Source organism: Megascapheus bottae, chromosome 27, assembly GCF_031878675.1.
Source record: "Megascapheus bottae isolate mThoBot1 chromosome 27, mThoBot2.hap1, whole genome shotgun sequence".
Lineage (NCBI taxonomy): Eukaryota > Metazoa > Chordata > Mammalia > Rodentia > Geomyidae > Megascapheus > Megascapheus bottae.
In genome coordinates this window covers 7,488,221-7,512,453 of record NC_143535.1, presented here as the reverse complement: position 1 = coordinate 7,512,453, position 24,233 = coordinate 7,488,221, and the positions used below count along the sequence as shown (strand labels likewise).

Below are 24,233 nucleotides of genomic sequence, written 5' to 3'. Positions count from 1 at the left end.
CTACATTTATAAATATTCTGTCTAGGTCTCCAAGGATGAGCTCCAAAATACTAGAAAATAGTACTCTGGAACTCTAAGAGATAAATGATCAATATTTCTTTAAACATGTCATAGAATTCAAGAACGCTTATGGTTACATTTGACCCTGGAGTTAATTACAGGAAGCTCAGAATTTAAAGTATTTTAAAAAGAATAAAACAAAATTTCTTGAGCTACTTTAAAATAACCTTAAAGCTCTGAGAATAATCAATAAAAGCCAGGAGGTGCTCAATTAATGGTGAGACATACAAATAACTAAGCTTAATGGAGTGCAATGCCTGCGATGTAGCAAGTATTATGGGGCATTACCTTAGAAAGTAGAAGTTTTATACCTAATTGATTTTTTACAGCTGTCAAGTGTACATGGCCCCTTTAACTTACTTTTTTTTTTAATGGACACTTCTCTTTGTATGGATGATAGGAAAGGACAGGAGGAAGTGGGAGTGGAGTGGGAGGAGGGATCTATCACTCCACCCCTAACTTTGGCCTTAAAGGACAATTCCAATAGGTTTTTGTTAGAGATTTCCAGCCAATACGTTCTCAAATGTAGGTCTCTTTAAGGAATTCAGTCTGAGATAGGAGATGTTACTTTAAAACTTGAATTAACACTACAAGGTTGGCTGATCAGTTCTTGTCATTTCAATGATAGATTTCCACCCTGCACAACAGGAAAAGTGATTGAAGTAGGCCCTTTACCAAATGATTCCCTGGGATTCAATTATTAAAATTCAGCCCATTTTAAAACTAACATATCTGTCTCTAAGCACAATCTTGCCAGGCTTAGACTTGAGCTAAGTAATAAAGCAAAATACAGATGGAACATGATTCTCATTTTTTGACTGGAAAGACACGGAAAAGTTAATTGGTTTAGCCCCATCTAGTACGTCACTGGTGACAGAAGGGAAAGGAGACCATGTTTCCTTGATGTTCTTTGTCTGTGACGTACTCACTAAGTTTTTAATCCTGCTTTAGGAAATCAACATTAGACACCCCCACACGAATGACTTTTTAAAAACTCCCAGTTTATATGGGATCATCTCTGGTTTGGAATGACCAGTGTAAGCATAACCTTAGATGAACAGGTAGAGTTTACAGGTGCATGGGGGAAGGGAAGTCATCCCCAGGGCAAAAGAAGGTCACAACATGCCCTGACCTCACCTTCTCTATCCTCTGTGACTTTCCATTTCAACTAAGTGACCCAAAGAACTGCCCTTCAAAATTTACCTGAGTCAATACCTGAAGAATACAACTGGGCCTTGGGTCCAGATGCTATCTGTTTAAGTAGACGTCATTCTTCTTGATAATTTATATATTTCTAGCTCTGGTGGAGTTTTATGTACAGTGGTCACTCCTGCCACATTGCCCAGCTCTATTTCAGACTGCAACCACTGGCTACTGAACTCACAACAGAAATGACAAGACTCAACATCCTTTCAAGACTTACAAAAAATACTGTCTATTTATGAGATCAGTCTACTTGAAACATGGTTTCCCTTGAAGACTGCATTTCTTTTTTTCCCAGGCTTGCCTTGCCTCTCAGCAGCGCTGAGAAAGTAGATAAACAGTAATGTTATACCAACCGTGAACTGCTGGTTCTGTCGTCGCCGTTGTATCTACAGACAGGAACAGAGGGTTGGAGGAAGGGAAGAAACAGGAGGAACGGCATGCAAAAGAAGGGAACATGGAAAAAAATGGAACAGATAATATATGAGCAAGCTTTCAAAGAACATTGCGTGACAAGCAATAATAAATGAAAAGCAAAAAGCATTTGAAGTGAGTTGCACTGTTTTAAGACATGCCTGGAGCCCAAAGCTGCGAGCCAGTAAGGAAAACAGTGAATTCTTTGGTTCTATTGGTCTTGCCAGGACACATATATGTGCTACTCAATAGTCAGGGAACATGCAAAGTGATGAGAGACACCAGTGCAAACTCAGTGGCTGGTAAGATGGCTCTTAACGCATCAAGGCTCAGGACTGCGACAGAAAAGCTCAGCCAGAACATTGTTTAAACAATGGATTCATACATTCAAACATTGCCTTTGTTTTAACCCAACCCACCCAAGGCACATGGGCTTCTCCACTGCCAATTAGACATCACTGGATCAACCTCAATGCGTGTGGTAGGCTCAGATGCCTGTAGATGAAGATGCAATAGGCAAGTTCAGCTTCTGTACTGTACGACATTGGTGGAGTTGAGCTAGGAAGTACAGTTAACTGGCAGACCACAGGAATAAACGTGTTGAGGACCTTCACAAATGACCATTCAGACACACAGTGTCCCCCTCCCTTTCTGAAGTGTGACAATTCAAGAGCAGAAGCCTTACACGAACACATACCCCACAACCTTCCCAAAGCCGCATCTAATCATGTGACATTCCACACTTCCAGCCATCTAGTCGCTTACAGTTGTGCACCACATTTGGAGCTGTGAACTGCCAGCATTCTGCTTTCACAGCTGGATCAGGAAAGGAACCCATCATCTTTGTGTTATTGCTACTGCACTTGCCATGGTTTCTTTCTTTCTTCTACTTCTGATACTGTTCAACTTTTCTCCTGGCCTGCTATAATAGGTTTCTTGTCACAGGATAGTCCTTCTAGGGGCTCAAGGCATTTTCCTTTGACTTTTGGTTATGAAGGAAGTGAAACAGATGCTGATATTCTTTATCCAGAGTCATTTTAACACCACTCTTCTAGTCAATTTCATTCTGTGTCAACCCAGCAGGCCTTTTCAGTTCCACAGGTCTCAGACTTGCCTCATCAACTTAGCCATCCTCCTCTAGCCAGAAAGAAATAGTGACTTTGAAACCAGAAGTGGTCATCTCAACCCCAAAGTTCTTGTGGAACTGTCCATTAAAATTATGACCTGCTATATTCCCTGACCTTCTTAAAAATGTTTAAGTTTATTTTAAATAATGGAACTTTTTATTTAGAATTTGTTTCTATGAGTCCCAGAGACTTCAACAGACAGTTTTAGAGTCAACACAGGCAATGTTTAAATGTACCAGAATGTCAAATGTAACTTTTCTTTTTGGACGGTCCAGTGAGCCTGCAGCTGCTGACTTATAAATATGACACATGAATCCGCACTGGTGCTTCCCTTCAGCTGGCATACTTTCCTCAGTCCTATGTATCATCAGAAATTGGAGCCCCTCAAAGGAGCCAGAATTAAACCAGAAGTCTGAAGGGTCAGTGCAGCTTAATACAACCGATAGCTGAATTTCTTGTAATAAGTAAAGATAAACATAAAACACACCACATAAAAATACAATACTTACAAGTCAACTCTGTGTGCATAAAACAGCAGTAAAAATAACACAGGAAATTGTATAACTGAAGCAACACTCTATACCAGATTTCCAGATTCTTCTAATAAGGAAGATGTAGTTCTTTAGTTGAGGCACCTACGCCCAGCATTAGTTTGAGATACTTTAAATTTGAGGGACAGAATCAAATGCACAACTGTACAGGAGCATTTATATGCATGTTCAGACATTTACGGGGTAGGCATTTGTTTTCTTTCCAAAACAGAAATTTCCTTTTTTTTAAATGGAAGCAATAAACACTTTGGCTCATTATTTTTGTGGTAGCACTTAAGAATATCTTTGTTTTTGTGCGTTAAATAATTAATAGGAAACAAAAGGGGATGAAGTAAGACTTCAAGGTTAGTGTCTTCAAAACATAATATTTGACCCCAATTTACTGTCTTCCTGCACCACCACATTATGTCAGCTCCATGGCAAAATTAAAGCAGGTGAAGCCAGGTGCTGGCTCTTCTGTGGGTACTAGCACATACAGCAAGGCAAGATCCTAGATATCTTGCTGCCCACTCTGGGGGTGGGAAATCCATCAATTGTACCCCAAGGGGGAGGAAAAGGGGATGCTGGGAAGGAAAAAACACATTCTAAAACAGTTAAGCAAACACGTTTTCAAGTTGAACAACACAGTTACTGTGGCTGGCAGTGGCTATTCATGATGAGCGAAGGGGGCGAGACAGCAGCACAAACACAGGTGGCTGGAGTTGAGACTGGGTTTGAGGGGGACTCTAGGGAGCTGCTGACCACCTTTATCCAAGAAGCATCTGGCATGCTACCTGAACAGAAGTTATTTCAACTCAAAAATTAGGAAAAAAAATCTTTCTAAGTGACTTTTCACTCCCCATAGGAGAGCCTGGTGAGAGGAGCTAATTCTCCTTTACAACCACACTATGACTTCATGCAGAAACCAGGCGCCCTGGCTCTGGGCTGAGTGCAAGTCTGCAAGGCAGAATTGATTTGCAAGGCAGGATTTATTAGGGTGTCTGAATTGTAAGGTGGACTGCTCTGAGTCCATTTGTGGGGGTCACTGTATTGTTGGATAACATTTTAAGTGTATAGGTAAAACACAGTTTCATTGAAAATTGATAAGTGCTAGAATCCACTTGAAAGATAGGTATGTCTAACTGTTCTCACAAAAGTCCTTTATAAAAAAAACTTTACCTCCTTTCTGCCTTGAAAGAAAAATCTTTGAACTAGGCCTATTTGAAAAATAGTTCACAAAAAGCTAAATTGGACTTATAGTGGTATTAGGTTTAAAATTAAAAAGACCTAGGTGAGCCATTGTCTCCATTTTAATTTTAATTGCAACAAGGGATTGTAAATTTATTTTATATTGTCAACAGCACACACACACACACACACACACACACACACACACACACACACACACACACACACACATCTCTTGTTCTCACAAACCCGGTAAGTATGAACAGTCTTTAACAGTCACTCCCTAGTTGCTTTTTGAGCAAAATCGCACAAGTATCCAAGAAAGAGCCTGTGCATTATTTTTTGAAAGGCACACACTTTACAAAATACTGACTTTTCTTAGTTTCCTAGCCCTACAGACAGTGTATGCAATCCTGCCTTGAATAAATGAAGCATCCCACATATTTCATGTTTCAGCATAAGGTATTTATAAAATGAAAAGCTTTGACAATATGTGAGAATAGACACTAGCCATTTAACCAAGTAGCAAAAAAAATGAGTGCATGAGAGGCAGCTGGGCAATATTTAGTTGAAACAGTCATGTGTCAGCTCCACTGTGGCACATTCTAATCCTTTCATATGGGCTCTCTCCAACTTCGAATTGTTCACTGAGTGTGACAGACTGGGGGTTTAAAACTAATCCATAAATTAGTCCGTGGTCTCAAACACAACGGGTGCCATAAATGAAAATGAAAATCCTACACCAAAATTAAATTCACAACCTTAAATACTTTTTTTTCTCCAATTGATGTGTGGTGCTCCCGGCTTTACAATGTGTAGATTCACTGAGAGGCTACAGTTTAGGGTGTGTGAGAACTGGGTGTACATTAAAAAAAATACACAGTGGAATAATGCCAAGAACCCAATCTTTCCTAAGCTTAATTTGAAGAATTTAAATTCCCACATTTTGATTGTCATAAGCTTAAATGAGAGCATAGTAAGCAGTCCAGACATATTTTAATACACTTTCTCCCAGTTTATTTTCTTAACTAAAGTCAATAAGGAGCCAATGGGTTTTCGTAATTGAATTTCCCTTCAGTTTGTGTTATGAAGGTGCTTTAAATCTAGACACCAGGGCAGGCAAAGAATTCCCCTGACAAGTTTATTTCATAGTCTGGTTGTGTTGTCCAATACATATTAAATACAGATGGTATCCTTTCTTTTCTTTTTCTTTCTGACTTATTTGAGATCTACCGAAGGCAAAAAATAAATGCTAGAAAGTTAAACTGACATAATTTCTACAGGTTTGCATGTTAATTTCCTTGCCATCCATGTTTTGTTTTAATTAACTTTCCATTTCTCGGGGATAGATAGGAACAGAACTAAAGCTGAAAAGCTCAAACAGGAGAGCCATAAGAAGGCTCTCTCATTTCATAATGTTACCTCCCATTTGAGTGAAGAGACTGTGTCACAGATAGTAGAAAGGGGAATGGATTTAAAAAAAAATTTTTTTTTTTGATTAGGCAATTTCAAGTTTTGTTAAAAGCGTCGTCAGAATTGTTCACTCTGCAGTGGCTGTGCCCCAGAGATCTATTCAAACCAGATGTTCTGCAAAATAATAGGAATCTGTATAGTGGTTTCATTTAACAAGGAAAACAACTCCTACAGCTTGTGTGTGTGTGTGTGTGTGTGTGTGTGCACACACACGCGCGAGGATGTGTGGCCGGAAGGAAAGGAAGTTAGGGACCTGGGCAGGGGAAGAAGAAGGTGGTGGAGGGAGTTTCCATGGTGGGAAGGGCAGGAGAGACTCCATAGTTCTATCTAATAGTTATCTTGTGTTCCACTCTGGAGGTCAGGACCCTTCCTGTCACAGTTCTTAAATGACTACTACAAGTATCATTTTTTAATCTTGAGAAACCCATATTCATGATATTACCGTTTAGCATGGAAACAGGTCAACTCTATTTCTAGGAATATTTTTTGAGAATAGCATAAAATTATGGAAATTATAAAAGTATTAGAAAAGAAAATCTCACACTTCTCATTTCTCACTCTAAACAAAATGTGGAGTCTGGTGACTTTCAACACATAAAAATTACTTTTTTTCCTAAGCTAATATAGGCCAGAACCGGCTAACTATGATATGCTATTGGTTCCAAGTTTACAATTACTGGCAAAACAAAAATGTAGCCAGGACCATATAAAAAAAGTGGACGAGCACCTTTTAAGTGTAAAAACTTGAAAGGGTGGCTCATCATGTAAATGGTGGTTCATGAATATTTACTAGGCACACTGGCATATCAGTAACACCCAGTAAGTATTCAACAAATGATGAATGAAAAACATCTTAATGGAGTAGATGTCAGTCCTAGGAAAAAGACAACTTGGTAAACATTCTTGGATGAAAGATGTACATTTCCTAGCAACAAAGACTTACACTATTGCCTGGCACATAAATACACACAAAATACACACACACACACACTCACTCACACACACACACACACACACACACACACACGACAGATGTTTGAAGCACTGTTGGACCTTCATGCTTAATTTCCCAAATACCCTCTTTTCGTATCCACAGTCTCCTCATGTTTGGATGGCACAGATCACTTTCCCTGTGGTCTTCACTGGTAGCTGCTACACGTTCTATTCAAATCAAACTGCTACACAGCATCGCTTACTGAGTTTGAATATGTTTTGTATATTAAGGGGCTCATGAAATTTGTGTTTTATACATAAGAGTGCTCAATATTTGTTAAATGCTTGCCTATAAGGAGACCAGCTTATACCCCTTGGCCATGAAAATAACAAGGATGGAGAAGGAATCATTAGGCTAAGTCACGAGAACATATAGCTTTTCTGTACTTGAAGATGGTCCTGCCACAGGTTAGTACTTAGTGTGAGTGCTCTGTATTGCTTTCTTCCCTATCTACAACACCACAAATGCACTCTACATTGACTTTCCCTAGTTTAGTGCATTCTATAGTATCACTGAAAGTTAAGGGCTATTTCTACCTTAAGTTACAGGATTTAATCCACATTAATATGAGAAAAAAACCCTATGATATTAAGCTGTGAAAGCTAAAATAATAACATGGGCCTGGGGGCTAGAAATTATTTTCCCCAAGATATATTGGTTTTTGAGTGCTTTGGTGCCAATAAGAAAAACCTTTCCATTTTCTTTTCCAAGAAACACAAAACAGTTAATTGAATATGCACGTTAAAAAAAAAAAGAGAGAAAAAACTCATTTAGAAATGACCTACTTCGTTCTCATGAAAGGATTTTTTAATGTGTTTCAGAGTTTGGCCCTATAGCTATTCATTTCTTATTCTAAGGTGGCTTTAATTTTTTAATTTATGGCTGACGCATGTATCGAATGACCTATAGGTTGAACTCCTCCTGGCCTGAATTTTATATTTAAGCTGCTAAGTGTGTGTATGATTGAGTGCTGAGTTCTTTCAGTGGTATTCCTCATCAAACATCTAACTCAATACACAACCAGGCAGGAACACGACAACATCCAAATTCATGGACAAAATGTGATTCTAAGATGACAGGAGAAAGATTGGCTCAAATTGGATAGACCTTTGGGGACAGCTAATGTTATCACAAAGACAGAAACACATAACATATGCATACCTAGTACAAAGTTCACTAGGTAACTAAGAAGAAAGTTGAATTAAGCAGTTTTCTCTCCTATATAATAGCATGTATCTTCATAAATGAAATGACATGGGCTATTTCACATTCTAAAAGAAAAAGAAGGGGGTGAAAGAAAGAGGAGAGGAGAGAAAAAGAGAAGGAGAGAGAGAAAGAGAGCTTTCAAAGTCCCGTACAGAACAGACATGGGAGGCTCAGAATATCAACAGACACAAAAGATAACAGAGACACCACTGGATCTTATGTCGAATCCGTAAGTGAGACTCTGAATGGCTTGCTCCTTCAAGCCAATCTTTTCAGGCTGTTTTCTTATTTGGATAAGGATTCTAGTGATATTGAGGGCTTACTGGTTGTAAAGCTGATATGGCAGATTGACATGGCTAGGTAACTAGTAACTTTCAGTGTGCAGACACTGAAGCATTTCTCCCTAGTTAAGATTTCCCCTTGATGTGTGTCTCACACTGAAGTCATCAGACCTGCGGCAAGTAGGCCAACAGGGGCAAGAGGCAGGCTCCTCCTACAAACCATGCAGGTGGGCAATAGATAGGATGTTCATTACGAGTCCTCTCTTTTAAGGGTCTCCTGGATGAAGCTTAACATATTTTGATGGAGTCAGGTAGCTTGGAACAGTCTGCCTTCTCTGACAAGGAGGACAATTTGATTATCTTGGCTATGGAAGATAAAAGACAGAATCAGGACACTTCCTTTCAGAGAAATCTGAAATCAACTATGACCTTTCAAAATTTAAAAATATTTTTCTATTGCATTGTACATGCTTTTGGTAATGAATAAACTCTATCCCAGGGAATGGGTTTCAGTTATTGCACTTGATGGAGAGAAAAAGAAATAGATGATTGTGGGCTTTAAAAAAAATCTGGCTTTATGTGACTGTCACTAGATTTAGCTGGTGATGCTTTTAAGGCTAATGGCAGCTGTAATGCACCAAACAGTAAGGAGAGAAGAGGAGTGGAAATTAATTTAGCTATCCATTTGTCAGGAATTCAGTCTGCAAGATTTTTTAGGAACCAATCTAAATTTAGAGACCTGGACCTTTAAAATGGGACTCAGAATCATTTGGCTCCATAACCTTTAATCTGTTTGGAGAAAGGAACAAATGTTAAATTCTACAAGTGTGCTTTCTGGGCAAGATAAATATATATAAGACTACTTGTGAAGACACAGGAAGCCTGGAAGATCACATCCATTAAGACAACAGATTCCACAATGTTGTTTTAGTAGCAATTTAACTACTCTTGGGTGTGCCAGTGAGAATCTGGGCATTCATTACTGCAAATGCATTTGGAGTGTAGAGAATTCAACTGCTAACATCAAGAGGCTAAAGTGCATCTATGAGATCATCTTACTTTACCTTGAGCTAGGGCCAGCTGCAGAGAGCTGGAAGCAAAGACAGACAAGTCCCTGTTAAAGGTACCTTTGTCATGGATAGAAATACAGCGTTGTTTATACAGTCTATTTTCAAAATTTCTCCTTCAACCGAGTCTGCGGTCAGAACTGTGATAACAATGAGTTGTAAATATGTGACGACCCAAGATTAGCTTTCCTTTGGAGTGAAAGATTTAAGGGTTATGAACTGAGGTGATACCGATGGTTGACTGACTATGACAGAGAGGGGTCAGGAAATATTAAAGGCCTTAATTTTAAAAAAAGCTTAAATTTTTAAGAAGACTATCAGCCATAAATGAAAAATGTTGGTCAATGTTGAAAAGGAATGGGGTGTTTGTATACTGAGTAAGGCCACGACTACCTTAAAATATAAACCTAGATAGCTTCCTAGATGACACTTTCTACCACAAGAGGTAATACAAGCTGGGTCACACTTGGGCAACATCTGCAACAAAAAAGCAGACTACTGATGGGCTGTAAGAGTGCACACACACAGAATTAGGTGATGTCATTTACTTTGACATCCAAAGGGTTTTCTAACAAGTAGCTTTATAAAACTGGTAACAAGAGTACGGGCCTAAAGGACTGTGGATTTAGCTCACAGTTAGGGCACTTACCAAGTATGTCCAAGGCCATAGCTGGGTTTGATCCCCAGCAGTGCTCAAAACAAAACAAAAGCCCCTACATGCCTAGCTTAGCTTCTAATAGATAAAAGGCAATAAAACTGGTAGGAAAAACCTAGTTCTGAGGATGAAAAGGACTGGAATAAGCTTGCTTGTTCAGGTACTTTCCTAGCATGCTCAAGACCCCTGGCTCGGATCCCCAGCACTGACCCAAACCAAACCGAACCAAACCAAATCAAAAAAGTCTCTATGGGCCTACTTGAACTAACTAGAAGAAAGGCAATGCATTATAGCAGGTAGAACTTAGGTCTCAGTATAAAAAGTTGACAGTAGAGTTGCTATGGAAGTCTCAGTTAGAAAGAAATACCTTTGATTTGCTCCTGAGTGATGTCAACAAAAAAATGTCAACAAACTTGAGCTTACATAACAGGCAGGAACTAATAACAGAGCTAAAGCAGAAACACACAGACAAGAATTAGGAAGCAAATTTTCTAGGTTGAGCTGAGTTTAAAGTGAGACACAAAAACCAATTGATGGATTTTCAGAAGATTTTAAATTCAGTGATAGTTCCTGTAACCAATATTTAGGAAAATCCCCAATAGGGACTGAGTTAGGCGGTTTTCTTTGTCCCGCTGTAATAGAAAGGTGGAGAAAACTGGGATTAGACAATCTATTATTGTGTTTTCTCAGGTGATGAGGCCTCTTCCTTCACTGAGCATTTTGGTCATCGCTATCTCACCAACTCCTGTGCAAATGAAAAATGTCTCCAGAAAGTCAATGCAATCCTGGAGGGCAGCTGTCATTTCCCAGGTGCTAAAGAGAAGTTGAATGTGAAGAGAGATGAGTGAGACATTTGGTGTTTATGAGGGAGTCCAGAGGAGGGATGGATACTGGGTGCATGGTTCACTGGAGACCTTGCAATCTTGTCAAGACAACAGATTCAAGTAGAAAAATCACCTTTTCCAAGAGACACTCCCTGGCCTCAGAATAGTTTTTCTGTGTGTCTGAGGGTGGATATCTGTGAAAGGAGGCTGGGAAGGCCTGATCTAATGAGATCCAGCCTGTCAAGCTGACATGGTCTGGTTTTGGTAGGCAAAAATAAGCCCAGGACTCTCAGATGACCAATAGTAAGCAACAGGAGAGCTGCAGGATATCAGGAAGGGGATGTAGGACACCCTACTCCTGCTCGGTGACCATCAGAAAAGAAATGTTGAACTAGAGTCCTCAGCATGAAAAAGCCACTGATGTCATCCTCCAGCCTCCTGTGAATAGGCAGGCCAGGCTACTGCTTTCTAAGTAGGGAGAGGACCATGCACTCAGTGGCATGGCCAAGTAGGTGTGATCCACTACAGGATGTGGATTAAGATGGAACTGAGACAAGGACGTGATCCAAAGCCACAGTACTTACCATTGCATCAACCATGGCTAAGAAGAAGCGACTGGCATTCAGTAGCCAGGCTGCCATTCCATTAGATTTTGCTTTGAATAGTGATGGATTAAAAAAGAATTCCCTTGTGGGTAAGCCGCAAAATATCTGATAAATGCCTGGATGTTAAATGCTTGGATGTTTAATCTTTTCTGAAGTCCTTAAGACTCAATTTAAGAATCGCGTCTCTGTCCTTAAGAGTTCCAAAATAAAGGAACAGTGAAATCCCAAGGACGTAAAGGGAAACTGTGGCTTCTCTTTTTTATAAACCAGAAAGACAATATACATTCAGGACATTTTCAATGGCAATGAAGGTACCATACCTGTGATGATGGTAAGGATGGTGGTGGTGGTGGTGGTGGTGGTGGTGGTGGTGGTGGTGGTGGTGGTTGTTGTGGGAGGAGGGATAGTTGTGGGGGGATCTGGATAAAAAAAAAAAGGAAAATCAAACCCACAATGCTGAACACAACCATGATCAGTAATGACAAAACAAAGGCATGAAGACATTGAGATGCTTGATGACTTCTCCACTTCAAAACAAAAATCCTTTTCACCCCCGAAGATTTAAGTTTTACACTTATATTCCGAAGCTGTTGTTGGAAGAGCTAAGGAAAGAAAAAGTGAATCACAGATGAGGAGACGGGAAGTAGAGAAGTGAGGAAAACCAGAAATGTGTGATACTCCTGTCCCATCAGATCTTAAAAGTGAGGCTGGGTCACCTCAGTGTTAGATGGGTACAATGGCTGTCATTTCACTTCTGCTTTCACAGATAGGAGGAAAAGAGGAGGAGAAGGTGCTGCTGCTCAGCTAAAGGGCTCCCATCAGCCAAGAATGAACGTGGCCTTGTGTGCTCGCTCTCTGCCAACACTAACTTCATTATTCTCCATCAATACATCTCAGCAGGAAGTCAAACTACTTCTATACTTGTAATACATACAAAGAAGAGAGAATGTCACCATTAAATATCAAGTTCCAGGCCTGGGAGTTTTGTTTTTTTTTTAAAACTGAGATTTTACTTTTTTAAAAGTCAATAAAATTTTACAACTTATAAATATTAATAAGTTGCCTTTGCTCATGTTAAAAGCTTGACCTAAGCGGAGCACAATGATAAAACTGAAAGAACATTTTCCATCTTGTAAACAAGATAGCTAAATATAAATTGAGGTTTGACCCTCAAAGCCAGGAGCCCAATGGGGAATCCTGTTTGCTACTTGATACACTGTATATTCTTCTATCCTCTCAAAAATTATTTGGGGATAAGGGAAGGGCAAATATGAAAGAGGAAAAAAAATCTAAGCCCAAATGATCAAACTGAATGTGTTAAATTGTCAGAAAGACTTTGAACTAAGCAATCATTCTGCTATAGCAGTGCACAAGATGATTTGAAGGCTTTTGATTTTAAGTTTTATCTAAAGCACGTCAACTTTTTCTCCCTAACACATCTGGTGTCCTTTTATCTTCAAGTGAGCTCTCGGATTGTCTAATTAATACATCAAAACTTTAATTATATATTACACCTTTACTGGATTTGGCACAACTTTCCAAAAGTTTATGAAATCACAATTTTGATGCCTTGTTGCAAGGTTTATATTAAAAGTGATTGTTAGAAAGCTAAGGTCTTAATTCTTTCACACAAATATGTTTATATGAATTTGATAAGGAAGAATCAACAACATTTTTGTGTGGGAGAGGTGCCTATTGTGGGTGTCTCTTAGCTTTTTCACTCAAGGATATGCTATACTACTTGAGCTGTAGCTCTACTTCTGGCTTTTTGGTGGCTAACTGGAGATATGAGTCTCATACTTTTTTGCCCAGGCTGGCTTTAAATTGTGATCCTTGTATCTCAGGTTCCTGAGTAGCCAGGATAACAAGTATAAGCCATTGGTGCCCTCTACATGGTTCTGTTCAATGAGACTTTGCTCCTGGAAGGTAGAGTTTACAGAAGGTAAACTATTGTTTAATGTATCCTCTTGTGAGTTCAAAAGGAGTCCATAAAGAAAATCTCATTCCCTTTTAAGAAACAGAAATGATTAAATTAGTAGTTTTAAGCTATGTTTTTTTTTTTTTTTAAAGAATAGGATGAAGAATATTATCATTTAGGTACTTGGACTCCTTGGCGTTTTCTACAGAGACTGAGGGCGGGAAAACAACTTGTGACTGGCAACTTGTCTGCATGTGCCTGCTGCAGGTACCTGAGCAAAGGTGACCCACAGCACCAGACTAAGCCTTGCACTCAGAACACTCTGTTCCCTCCATGATCCAACTCAGCTGTATCCAGGCTGGGACAATCAATGTGATTTTTCTGTCACGCCTCTATTACAATATGACCACTGTAAAGGCACATGTATAACCTGGCAGACTTCTCTGACTTAGTATCATGTCATCATGTGCCTAATTTCTACATGCACTGGCACGAGGATATGATTATTAAAATACAGGAAATGTGATTTGAAAATATGGTTATGAATTGACAAGTAGACAAGACTAACAAGGACACAAGACTGCAGAGAGAGGTAACTAGCCCCTCATGATGTGAAAAGTATAAAAACTTTGAATTATCTTCATCATTACTGGGCAATTGTTGTCCACATCTGGCTCCAGATTCTATTAATTGGCAGACTCTCCATGCTCAGATCACTTCTAGGCATAGAAACAATGTAAGGCCATTAGTTAAGAAATAAAGAGGGCTGGGAATTCTAGGTCAGTGGTAAAGCACTTGCTTAGCATGTGAAAGGCCTTGGGTTCAATTCCTAGATCCCTAGCAAAAACACACATACACACACAAAGAAAAGGGATTACAGGGCTAAAGCTACAGAAGTTAAAAGAACAAAACTAAATTGGGCTCAGGTACTAACCAGCTAGATCCTTCAAGTACAGAAATTACTTCCAGAGGATTAGACATTTTAGAAGCACATCAATTTCAGTTCATAAAGTACTTCAGAAATTCCTGTAGTAGTACAATAAATTAGCTTTGGAAAAAATGCACCGATCATCTTCCCAAATTGCTAGTATATTTTATTAATAGAATAGCAATACTTCAGGCTAGTGTTCTAGCCTGTCATTCTAAATACTGTTAGCAGCCCAGATCAAGGAGATAGGTAAGACAGATCTGTCAGATCTTAGGTAAGCACAGATGGACTAATGTGTGTGTGTATGTGTGTGTGCGTGTGTGCGCACGTGTATATGTGTGTCCCTACCATTTTCAGTTTTCAAATAATGACTATGTTCCAGAGTGTTAACTATTAAAGAATAATCTGGTAATCTTGTGAACTTGTATAACCTATTATTTTATCATTTTATTATATTGGGGTTTGAACTCAGGGCCTCACACATGCAGGACTAGTACTTTACTACTGAGTTGTTCCTTCCTGGCACGTGCCTAGACTATGATCCACCAACTTTATGCTTCCTATGGTTGCTGTAATCACAGGTGTGTACTATAGCAGTCAGATTCCCTGGCGGACTTTTCTGCTCCTGCTGGCCTGGAACATTGATCCTCTTATGTAGTTTGAGATGACAGGCATGTGCCACTATATCAAATGGACTGGAGATGGAGTCTTGTGAATTTTCTGTGCCAGCTGGCTTCAAACTGCAATCCTGATCTCAGCCTCCCAAGTAACTAGGATTGCAATCATAAGCCACTGGTGACCAGCAAAGGTTTATGGTCTTTCTTTTTTTTTTTTTTGCCAGTCCTGGGCTTGAGCTCAGGGCCTGAGCACTGTTCTTGGACTTTCTCAAGGCTAGAGCTCTACCACTTGAGGCTCAGCACCACTTCTGGCTTTTTTTTCTATGTATGTGGTACCGAGGAATCGAACCCGGGTCTTCATGCATGCTAGGCAAGCACTTTAACCACTAGGCCAAACTGCCGGCGGTTTATGGTCTTTCTAAGCTTTGTTTTATTATCTGTAAAATGGGATGACAATATGATTACCTCCTGGTGTTATGGTGGAGATTAGATATGATAATATATACAAAATTGTCACTAGAGGGCATAGAATGAATTATTCCCCCCATTTTTTTTTGTTTGTCCATCAAGTGCTTGAAATGTATTTTTTAGGAATACTGATAGGAAGTCCAATGAGTCCAAATTGTTTATCCAGATAGCTTTAGTCTTCTAAATCAGAAGGGAATGTGTCAGTGCTTTGTACAAATGTGCTTTATAAGATAGCTAAAATGAAAGTCTATAACTTGGGGATCAACAAAGTAGACCACTCACACCAGGCTCAGACCCCAGGGGGTCTAAGGAGAGAAACTTATTTTCCTTAACAGGGTGAAGGGCAGAGCTAATTTTATGTATTGCCAGTCGAATACAGGGTAAATGGTAACCTCATTCTCACCTACAGGCAATAGCCATTCCCTTCCTTAAGTTTGGGTTTCCGTAAGTACTGAGGAGGTGTGGACCACTGACAATATGGGCAGTATATAAAGAAAACAAACTTCAGTCTACCAGTGTGGTGATTTGACATGATCTTTTAATTTCCCATTGTGCTAGGGAATGCAGCCCTCGGGTATAGACTAAGGATTATATTTCAATATCCATGTAAATAAGGTGTAAAGCATACTTCTATTTGATTTAAAATTTTTTTTCTTCATAAGGGAAGTGGTCAGGTTCTAAAACAGTATGGTACAAACATTCCATATGTATAATTTATTTATCTGTGCACATATTCACATATTCCTTATACTTGGACTATTTACATGGCTAACATGGAGACAACAAAGCCTTTTTCCCATATTCAAACATCTATATCATTGAAATTTTGATGCCCCTAGTTATTCATACTGTCAGATCAGTAGAAAAATTTTAAGATGCCAATTGGAAGAGACTGGACTTATAGAAGAACTGCATACCACAGCTAAATAGAGAACAGTCTCTATCTATCTATCTATCTATCTATCTATCTATCTATCTATCTATCATCTATCTATCTATCTATCTATCATCTATCTATCTATCTATGCAATGCTAGTCCTGGGCATATAGTAGATGCTTTGTATTTGCTGATTAGGGAATAAAAATCATGATATACTTCAAAAATCCTGCAGAAAGGTGATTAGGAAAATAACCATTTTAAAGAAAACTTTCATATTTGTGTTGCTAGCAGTAGCTGTCGTCTTATGGAATTCTAGGACTTCCTGTTTGCTTCAAGTGTTACTGGCTTGCAACACTGCTTCCTGCTCAAGTGGGATAGCGCTCCTCCTCAAACCAGCAGGATAGGCTGGCCCAGGTATCATAGGCAAACACCAGTGAGAATAAACTTTGTGAGCTGAAAGCCACTAATTGAAAAGGCTGAGTTTTCCCAGTCATTACTTGTTAGCATAGTCTCTGTGGTCTGTGCCGGAGGACTGCTTTCCTACTCAGCATGAGCAGAGCCTGGACTTGCATGGGAAGTGCAGACCCAGGTGGAGGACAGCGCTCCGCCTCAGGCCGGGCTCCTTGAACTTCTCCAAGTAACCAAGTGGGTTTTGGTTTTCAACTTGACCAAAGGCATTGGGAGTGAATCCCAAGCAGCAGCTATCTGTGGCTGCACCAAGTGGGAGTGTTTTATCTTCACACGTACCGTATACATACAGCATATAATCCGAATGAGCTTTCCCCACTATGTTGGAGGCCTCACAGCGGTATGTACCATTATCTGTTTTGTTTAGGTTATTGATGAACAGGTTGGGCCCAGATAGGACAGCGTGTTGAGGCATCTCGTCATCGACTCTCACCCAAGTTACCATCACAGGCCTGCAGGGGAAAAGAGAGAAGGAACAAGTCACAGTATTACATCACAGCCAGATAGCTGCATCTGGGCCTCACTCACAGAGACATTGGAAGTTACAACCAAAAAGTCTTCGAATATCTATTTGGAACAGATTTTTTTTAAAAGAATATGATAAGCCACTGAAAAACCTTCAACAGACCATAGGCAGGAGTCTTCTTTCCAATTCATTTTAATGTAAGTCAACAAATAAACTGGGGTGCCCTATTCTTCATGCACTGCTGTGTGGGTTTACACCAATTCAGGTAGGACAGAGTTTACTTAATATTAATCATCTCATTACACAGAAATGGATCAAGTTCTTGCCTAGTGATATATGCATAAATCTCATAGTTCCCAACACATTAAGGGAGTCTTGTTTCCTTATAGAGCATTGGTGATATTTAAATGAATACTGATTTCCATCAAAAAGACTAAGTAGCACTTTCAAATATCATCTCTGATTCCAGAAAGATGGCCATTTCCTCTCCCCACCAAAAAACTACTCTTTTGGCTTGGTCTACACCTTGTGTAGCTGTTCCATGGCTAACAAGTGTCTTTCTCATCTGTCTCTTCTAGTCATACGCATTGCTGGGATTTTCCCATTGGAAGGATAGGTGGCCCTCCAGGCCAGCAATAGAGATCTCACCCTCACCCCCACAGCACATTTCTATGGCTTTCTGAGACTCTGTAAGGTTTTTGCCTTATTAGAAACAAATTTATTTTTATGATTAAAAATACCCCACATATCTTCATATATTCTTTAGGAAAAATCAAATTCACAAGATGTTCTGGAGACAAAAACGTCCTCATATCATGTTATCTTTCAAACTCACAAAAGGTGAAATTTCTGTTCTTGAAGGAGTCGCTTTCAGCTTCCAAGGAAATGGTCACAGCTAAAATTATATCTGAAAACTTCTATGTGTGCACACGCCTAGTGCTAGCAGTGAAACTCAAGGTCTTGCATACGGTCGGCAAGTGCCACACCTCCAGCCCCACACTCTTTTTTCAAAGGGAGGATGACAGAGGTTGGAGCTCAGCAGGAATTTCCTTTTAGTGCCTACCAATACAACAAGGAACAGCGACACGACAGAGACCCATGTTTAATGATGAACAGATATTCCACTCGGCCCTAGCAAGGAGCACGTCAGTTTTCAAATAGGATGTGAAGTTACAATTTTTCTTTAATTACACATGAGTTTGTCATTACAAGTCTGTAAATTATTTAAGAATTAGTACTGCATATGTCCTCCTTGTAGGCAGTGGCAAATGGGTCTGTCTGGCAATCAGACCGAATGTCCTGCTGCTTGACAGCTGAAACAATCAGGAGGGTAAGTGCTGAGAATATTCACAACATTTAATGGCAAGTTAAATTACCATTTTTATTGTATGCAATTTCTTGAGAAAATAAATAGGTAATATGCTAGGAGGGACAGCAGTGGAGTAATGCGTGCTTGCTCACACAACCATATACCCATTGCTATCTGAGAGGAACAAATAAAATGCCCTCTCTGACATAAATGTCCTGAAGGAAACGTGTAATTTACTGTCCCCATGGCACATTCAATTGAACACAGTGCCTTCTTCAGGGGGAAAAAATACAGAAACAAAATATAGGTTAGCAAGCCATATACTGTAAGTGTGGTTAATGTGGCTAAATACAGGTATTGCAAGAGGCCTCTGAGAATTTTGTTTCCTTCCACTGAATTGTTCTGGAGGCAAGGTAAGCTGATAATTAGGACATAAACAGTTCACAAAAAGAAAAACCCGAATCTTTTTGTAGTGTTCAAAAGCAAAAGACCCTTCTGTCAAAAGTCTAGAGTGTTTAGATCCAAATATGGGAATGACGGAGGAAAAGGGAAACAAAATATGGGCTACTACTAGGTATGACTAACTCTCAATGGTTTGACACAGGGAAGTGTTGGTTTTAAGTCTTGAACTTAGGGCTTGGGACTTTCCTGCCCCAGCTGGCTTTGAACCACGATCCTCAGATCTTGGCCTCTTGAGTAGCTAGGGTTACAAGCATAAGCCACCAGTTCAGAAAAGCATGTTATAGCCCAGGAAGAGATAAATGCAAAAATAGGGAGGGTGGATGCCTGGTGTCTTGGCACACGTCTGTAACCCCAGCTATTCAAGAGGATTAACATTTAAGGCCAGCTAGAGCAAAAAATATATTTATGAGACCTTCTTTCAAAAAGAAGCCTAGTATAGGGGTTCATACCTAAAATCCCAGCTATGTAGTAGGTAGAAACAGAAGGATCATGATTTGAGGCTATCTTGGGCAAAAGACAGATCTCTGGGAGAAAACAAAAACAAAAACAAATCCTTAAAAATATGCAAAAACCAAAAGGGATTGGAGGTGGGCGCTAGACAGTGTTTACCTACTAAGCTCGAAGTCCCAAGTTCAATTACCAGTTCCTAAACAATACTAAACCCAGGAAAACAGAGAGGGTGGAAACGAGGAGAAAGATCTGAGGGCAGCTCTCTGGATTCCTTGCTGTCAAAGGGAGATTTCTTTCCCAAGATTTTGTGGGGAGCTTCATTAAGATGCTCTAAAAGCTCATGAGAGGAATCCTGCCAAGATGCTGGTTAGTAAAACCGTGTGAGGATAAGAAAAGAGATGCATGCCACAGGGACAGTAGAGGGAGCTCAATGCTGGCTTTTGTTGGGCACCACAGAAAGTCCTGGTGCCCGCAATTCCATCTTGACCTGCTCTTCCAAAGCATGGCGGCACACACACTTCTCTTTGAGGGACTGGGAGGTAAAATAAAAGACAGGACAAATTTGTTGGGCCCTAAACACAGCAGCTTAATCTGAGTCTGAAATCCATCTTTCCGGCTTAGACATGAATGCAGCAGGTAGCAGATATATTATTTCATTGCAGGCACATTAAAATTTTATTAGGATTATTTTTGGCGTGAGAGAGAAAACAGTTCTGACAATCATCCTGACGATAATAAAATAGAACTAGCTGAAATTTTCATCCTAGCTGGCATTTAATTTTTCTCCTAATCCTGACGATGAACATAGAATATTCTTTCTTTTCTGGAAAAATAAATAAAATAAAAATTCCACCCTTTCTGCCACAGGAGACAGGTGACAGGTCAATGAGTTGTGAATGCACATGTCTGTGGTATGACATTTACTGCTCATGACCCTCTGCCAACCTTGGCCTTCAGAACTTACTGGGGCTTCCCGATGGCTTCGCAGGTTAACTCAAGCGCATCCCCTTCCCGGGTTAGGCCTTGTAGAGGGTAAGTCATCTGAATATGCACTTGAGGCTTATCTGTGTGACAACAACACAAAGTACAATGTTTAGCCAATGATATCAGGCAAAATCAGACTTGCATGCTGTCACAAACCCCATACTGGCTCTCTCCCCATCCTCATGCCTTCAGCAACATTCTTCTAATTAGTTAGTAATCCTGGCATTTGCTCAAATTAAATTGACTAATAACTCTAAGGAGTGAACCACGAATAGATAAGAGATTCATAAGCCAATAGTGACACATCAAACATTTCCTGTGAAATACATTTTGTTACATTGAAGTTTATCTCCAAACTCACTCAAGCTAAAGGAAACTCATCTGCCTTTGTGCTGAGGTGAAGCCACAGATATTTGTGGTGCTCAGAATTGATATAGTTTATCATAGATCATATATTACCATGTGACAAGATGTTGTGACACTGCATATTAATAAATTTCCCTGTTCTATGCTATTCTTTTCAGATGGGAAAAGGAAGAAGTCCTAAATTCCACTTCAATGCCTTTAAGAAGAAAAGAAGTAGGAGAACACCAGGGAAACTCATATCTAGGCCTAACTATAGAAGAGGAAACACAACTGATGTTTACTCAGAGCCTAGCACGATAGGGGCCAACACTAGGAAGAGAACTCTGGTATCCATAGGATGAAGCATCTATTTCGTATTTTCTAATGGTGGTGTAGAGTTAAAGCTACTGCATTCCAAATGCAATTAAGTATTTAGGAAAATAATGCAAATTTTCACATTTCCACCAGCTACTTAAAATGTGTGTGTGTGTGTGTGTGTGTGTGTGTGTGTGTGTGTGTGTGTGTGTTGTGGGGAAGATAAGGTATATGATGAACAATGGAAGATTCAAGAAACTGGGAGAAAGGCTGATGAAGTTAATTCAAACAAATAAGGATGACGATATAAATTCATTTACAAAGAAAGCCTGACTAGAATTAGATGGCTCCCCCCACTCCACCACTGTCTACACTGACTACAAGCTACTAATCCCCAAATCAGTTTCCTCATTTAATTCTGGGGCTCTACAAACATGTATTTTTGGAAATGCACCCAAGAGTATTAAGTGTGAGAGGGTAAGACATCAGCTGGCTAAGAGGTCAAAACAATTACCATAGTTTTACTTTCTCAAACAATCATACCACCTCAACAACAGCCCCTTGGCCTTTGACAAACAGTGGTAAGCTTATTAGCATTCATTCTATGGAATAAGACAGAAATATAGCCAGGCTCAACCCAATCTTACCCTGCACATGGCTGCATAAGGTACACGATGAAGCCCTCCCTAGGGCTAGCTGCTGCCAGATGCATTTTTATTGCCTTGTTCCTATCAAGGATCTTTGTCTAATGTCTCTGAGAAGTACATGGCATTTTCTTCCATGAAGAAAGCTCCCCCCTCAACACCCACTAGTGTGCCCTGTGACTTGGCAGCACTTTCTGAGAATCCTGCTACTTGCTGGGGAAACGGACAAGCTCCGAAGTTCCAGCCAAACTCATGCAAGTCACCTAGATCTATTCCTGAGCGTGTTGGCTAAGGAAATACTTACAAAGATGATGATGATGTAGGTTACTGACAGGTGCACTGGATTCTGTTAAAAGGAGGTAACTGAAACAGTCATCCAGGACATCAGGCTGACCTTGAACTAGCACTGGCTGCAGGAGCTCCTGGGAACTCATACATCCCAGTCTTTACCACAGGGTCTAGACATGTAGCTAATTGGTTAAAAAAAGATACCTAGACCCAAAGTGACAATCACAACAGTAATGGGACATGAGGTAAAGGAAGACTGCTTTGTGTGTATAGTTCAGCAGAAGGGGAAATTATGTATACATATACACACATAATTTATATTACATATATGTACATGGCATAATGGAACACACCCAAAACCAAATAAGGGAGACAGAGGGACTGTTACAGGAATAAAACAGTAATGTACTTGTTCAAAGTACATTGTATACATCTATGGAATTATGGCAATGGGATCCCCTTTTACTATCAATATATGCTAATGAAAATACAGAAAAGATACTTCAAAATTAATAAGAGAAGGTTATGACCCTGACCACACAAATTATGGAAGTCAGGCTACCCAATAATTTGTATTGAGAAATCAAATAGCATTAGGGGGTTTCTGGTTGGGGGACATCTGACATTCTTAACCAGAAAATGATCAGGCAAAGCTAAATTTAGAGCCCACATTTGGGCAGCAATGTAGTATTTGCTCACAGGTTAATCCACAAAAGGGCTACATTTTTCATGCACTGCTGACTGACTCCCATTAATTAAGGAGAAGCAGAATGCTGGCTAGCCTACGTGGAAAGTTTTCATTGGTTTCTTTCCCCATTCCTGTAATTTACAAGCAAACAGAAAGAGTATATTTTTCAGTACAGTGTACTAAGGGTTTTAATAGCTCAATTTCCATTAATAATAAAGAGAGTTCTGAAAAAGGATCTAATCTGCCCTATCTTCTCAGGACTACCAAGTTTTTAGTTAAATGCTTTTTTAATGCCCCTAATGAGCTGTTTACCAGTTGTCAGGAAAAACAAGCTAAGGGCATACTATACCTTGAATTTGTATTTTAATATATATTAAGCCACAGAAAATACACATTGAATTTTTTTTTTTGGCCAGTTGTGGGGCTTGAATTCAGGGCCTGAGCACTGTCCTTGGACATTTCTCAAGGATAGAGCTCTACCACTTGAGCCATAGCACCACTTCCAGCTTTTTTTCTATGTATGTGGTACTAAGGAATCGAACCCAGGTCTTTGTGCATGCTAGGCAAGCACTCTACCACTAGGCCAAACTCCTGGCCCACACATTGAATTTTTATAGAGGAGTATGCTGGTTTCCATTTTAGGTTTTTGAAGAAGCAGCTACCATGTTATATGTGGGTACAGCCACCTTAATGGCTAGTCAAGGCAGTAGACATTGATCATGTATGTGGTGTACAGAAAGATTTCCTTTCCATTGACATGTGTATCTATGGACATATTATTTGACCATGGGAAGCTGAGTTATCTTCCCACTCTATGAACTAAACAGACAGAAAGTCAAAGGGTCAAAATCTGTCCCCAGGGTGATAAGAAACCTGAAACTCAACTCTCCTTTCTTCTAAATGAGGGAATTCGGTATCCTCAACAAGTGGAACAGAAATTCTAGGATCCCAGTGAGTACTCTAGAACTCAGGACCATTACATTTTTGGAGGAAGAATTCTTGAGTTAAGTCAAAATATCAGCAATCCAGATGGCTGATTGAATAGCCCAGAGCTCATCATTTCTATTTTAATTATGTTCATAAATCTAATGTTATCACCCACCAAATCTTTTCTGAAATAGAACTAGAGTTGAAGATTTATCTTTAAGTAATGAAGTAAAAGGGCCTAGTACATTTTCTGGGGGATCATTTTACGCCTCGGTTGGTGTCGGTAAGGCACAAGGCTAAAAGCCAGATGACACTTTCTACCCAAGTGCAATAACTGTCCAGAAATGTACTGCTCAGAATGGCTTAATGTCATTATAAAATGGAACTGCTATATAAAAACAAGAAAAATAGCTAGGTCTGTGCACTTACGGAACATTAAAGAGATGGCA

The 24,233-nt window shown here is 39.7% G+C and overlaps 1 protein-coding gene across 7 annotated transcripts in view; it reads right to left on the bottom strand.

Annotated features, from left to right (window-relative positions):
- Positions 1–24,233, bottom strand: part of Cadm1 (cell adhesion molecule 1) — a 310,888-nt gene that overhangs the window by 21,289 nt on the left and 265,366 nt on the right. For 3 of the 7 annotated variants that reach the window (XM_090319468.1, XM_090319469.1, XM_090319472.1), the window contains exons 6-9: positions 20,558–20,657; positions 17,186–17,358; positions 11,948–12,046; positions 1,620–1,652 (exon numbers count right to left, since the gene is read on the bottom strand). In XM_090319468.1, coding sequence (XP_090175594.1) covers positions 1,620–1,652; positions 11,948–12,046; positions 17,186–17,358; positions 20,558–20,657 — 405 coding nt within the window. The remainder of the gene's footprint in view (positions 1–1,619; positions 1,653–11,947; positions 12,047–17,185; positions 17,359–20,557; positions 20,658–24,233) is intronic. The other 4 variants (XM_090319471.1, XM_090319474.1, XM_090319470.1 and 1 more) reach the window with 3 other exon arrangements.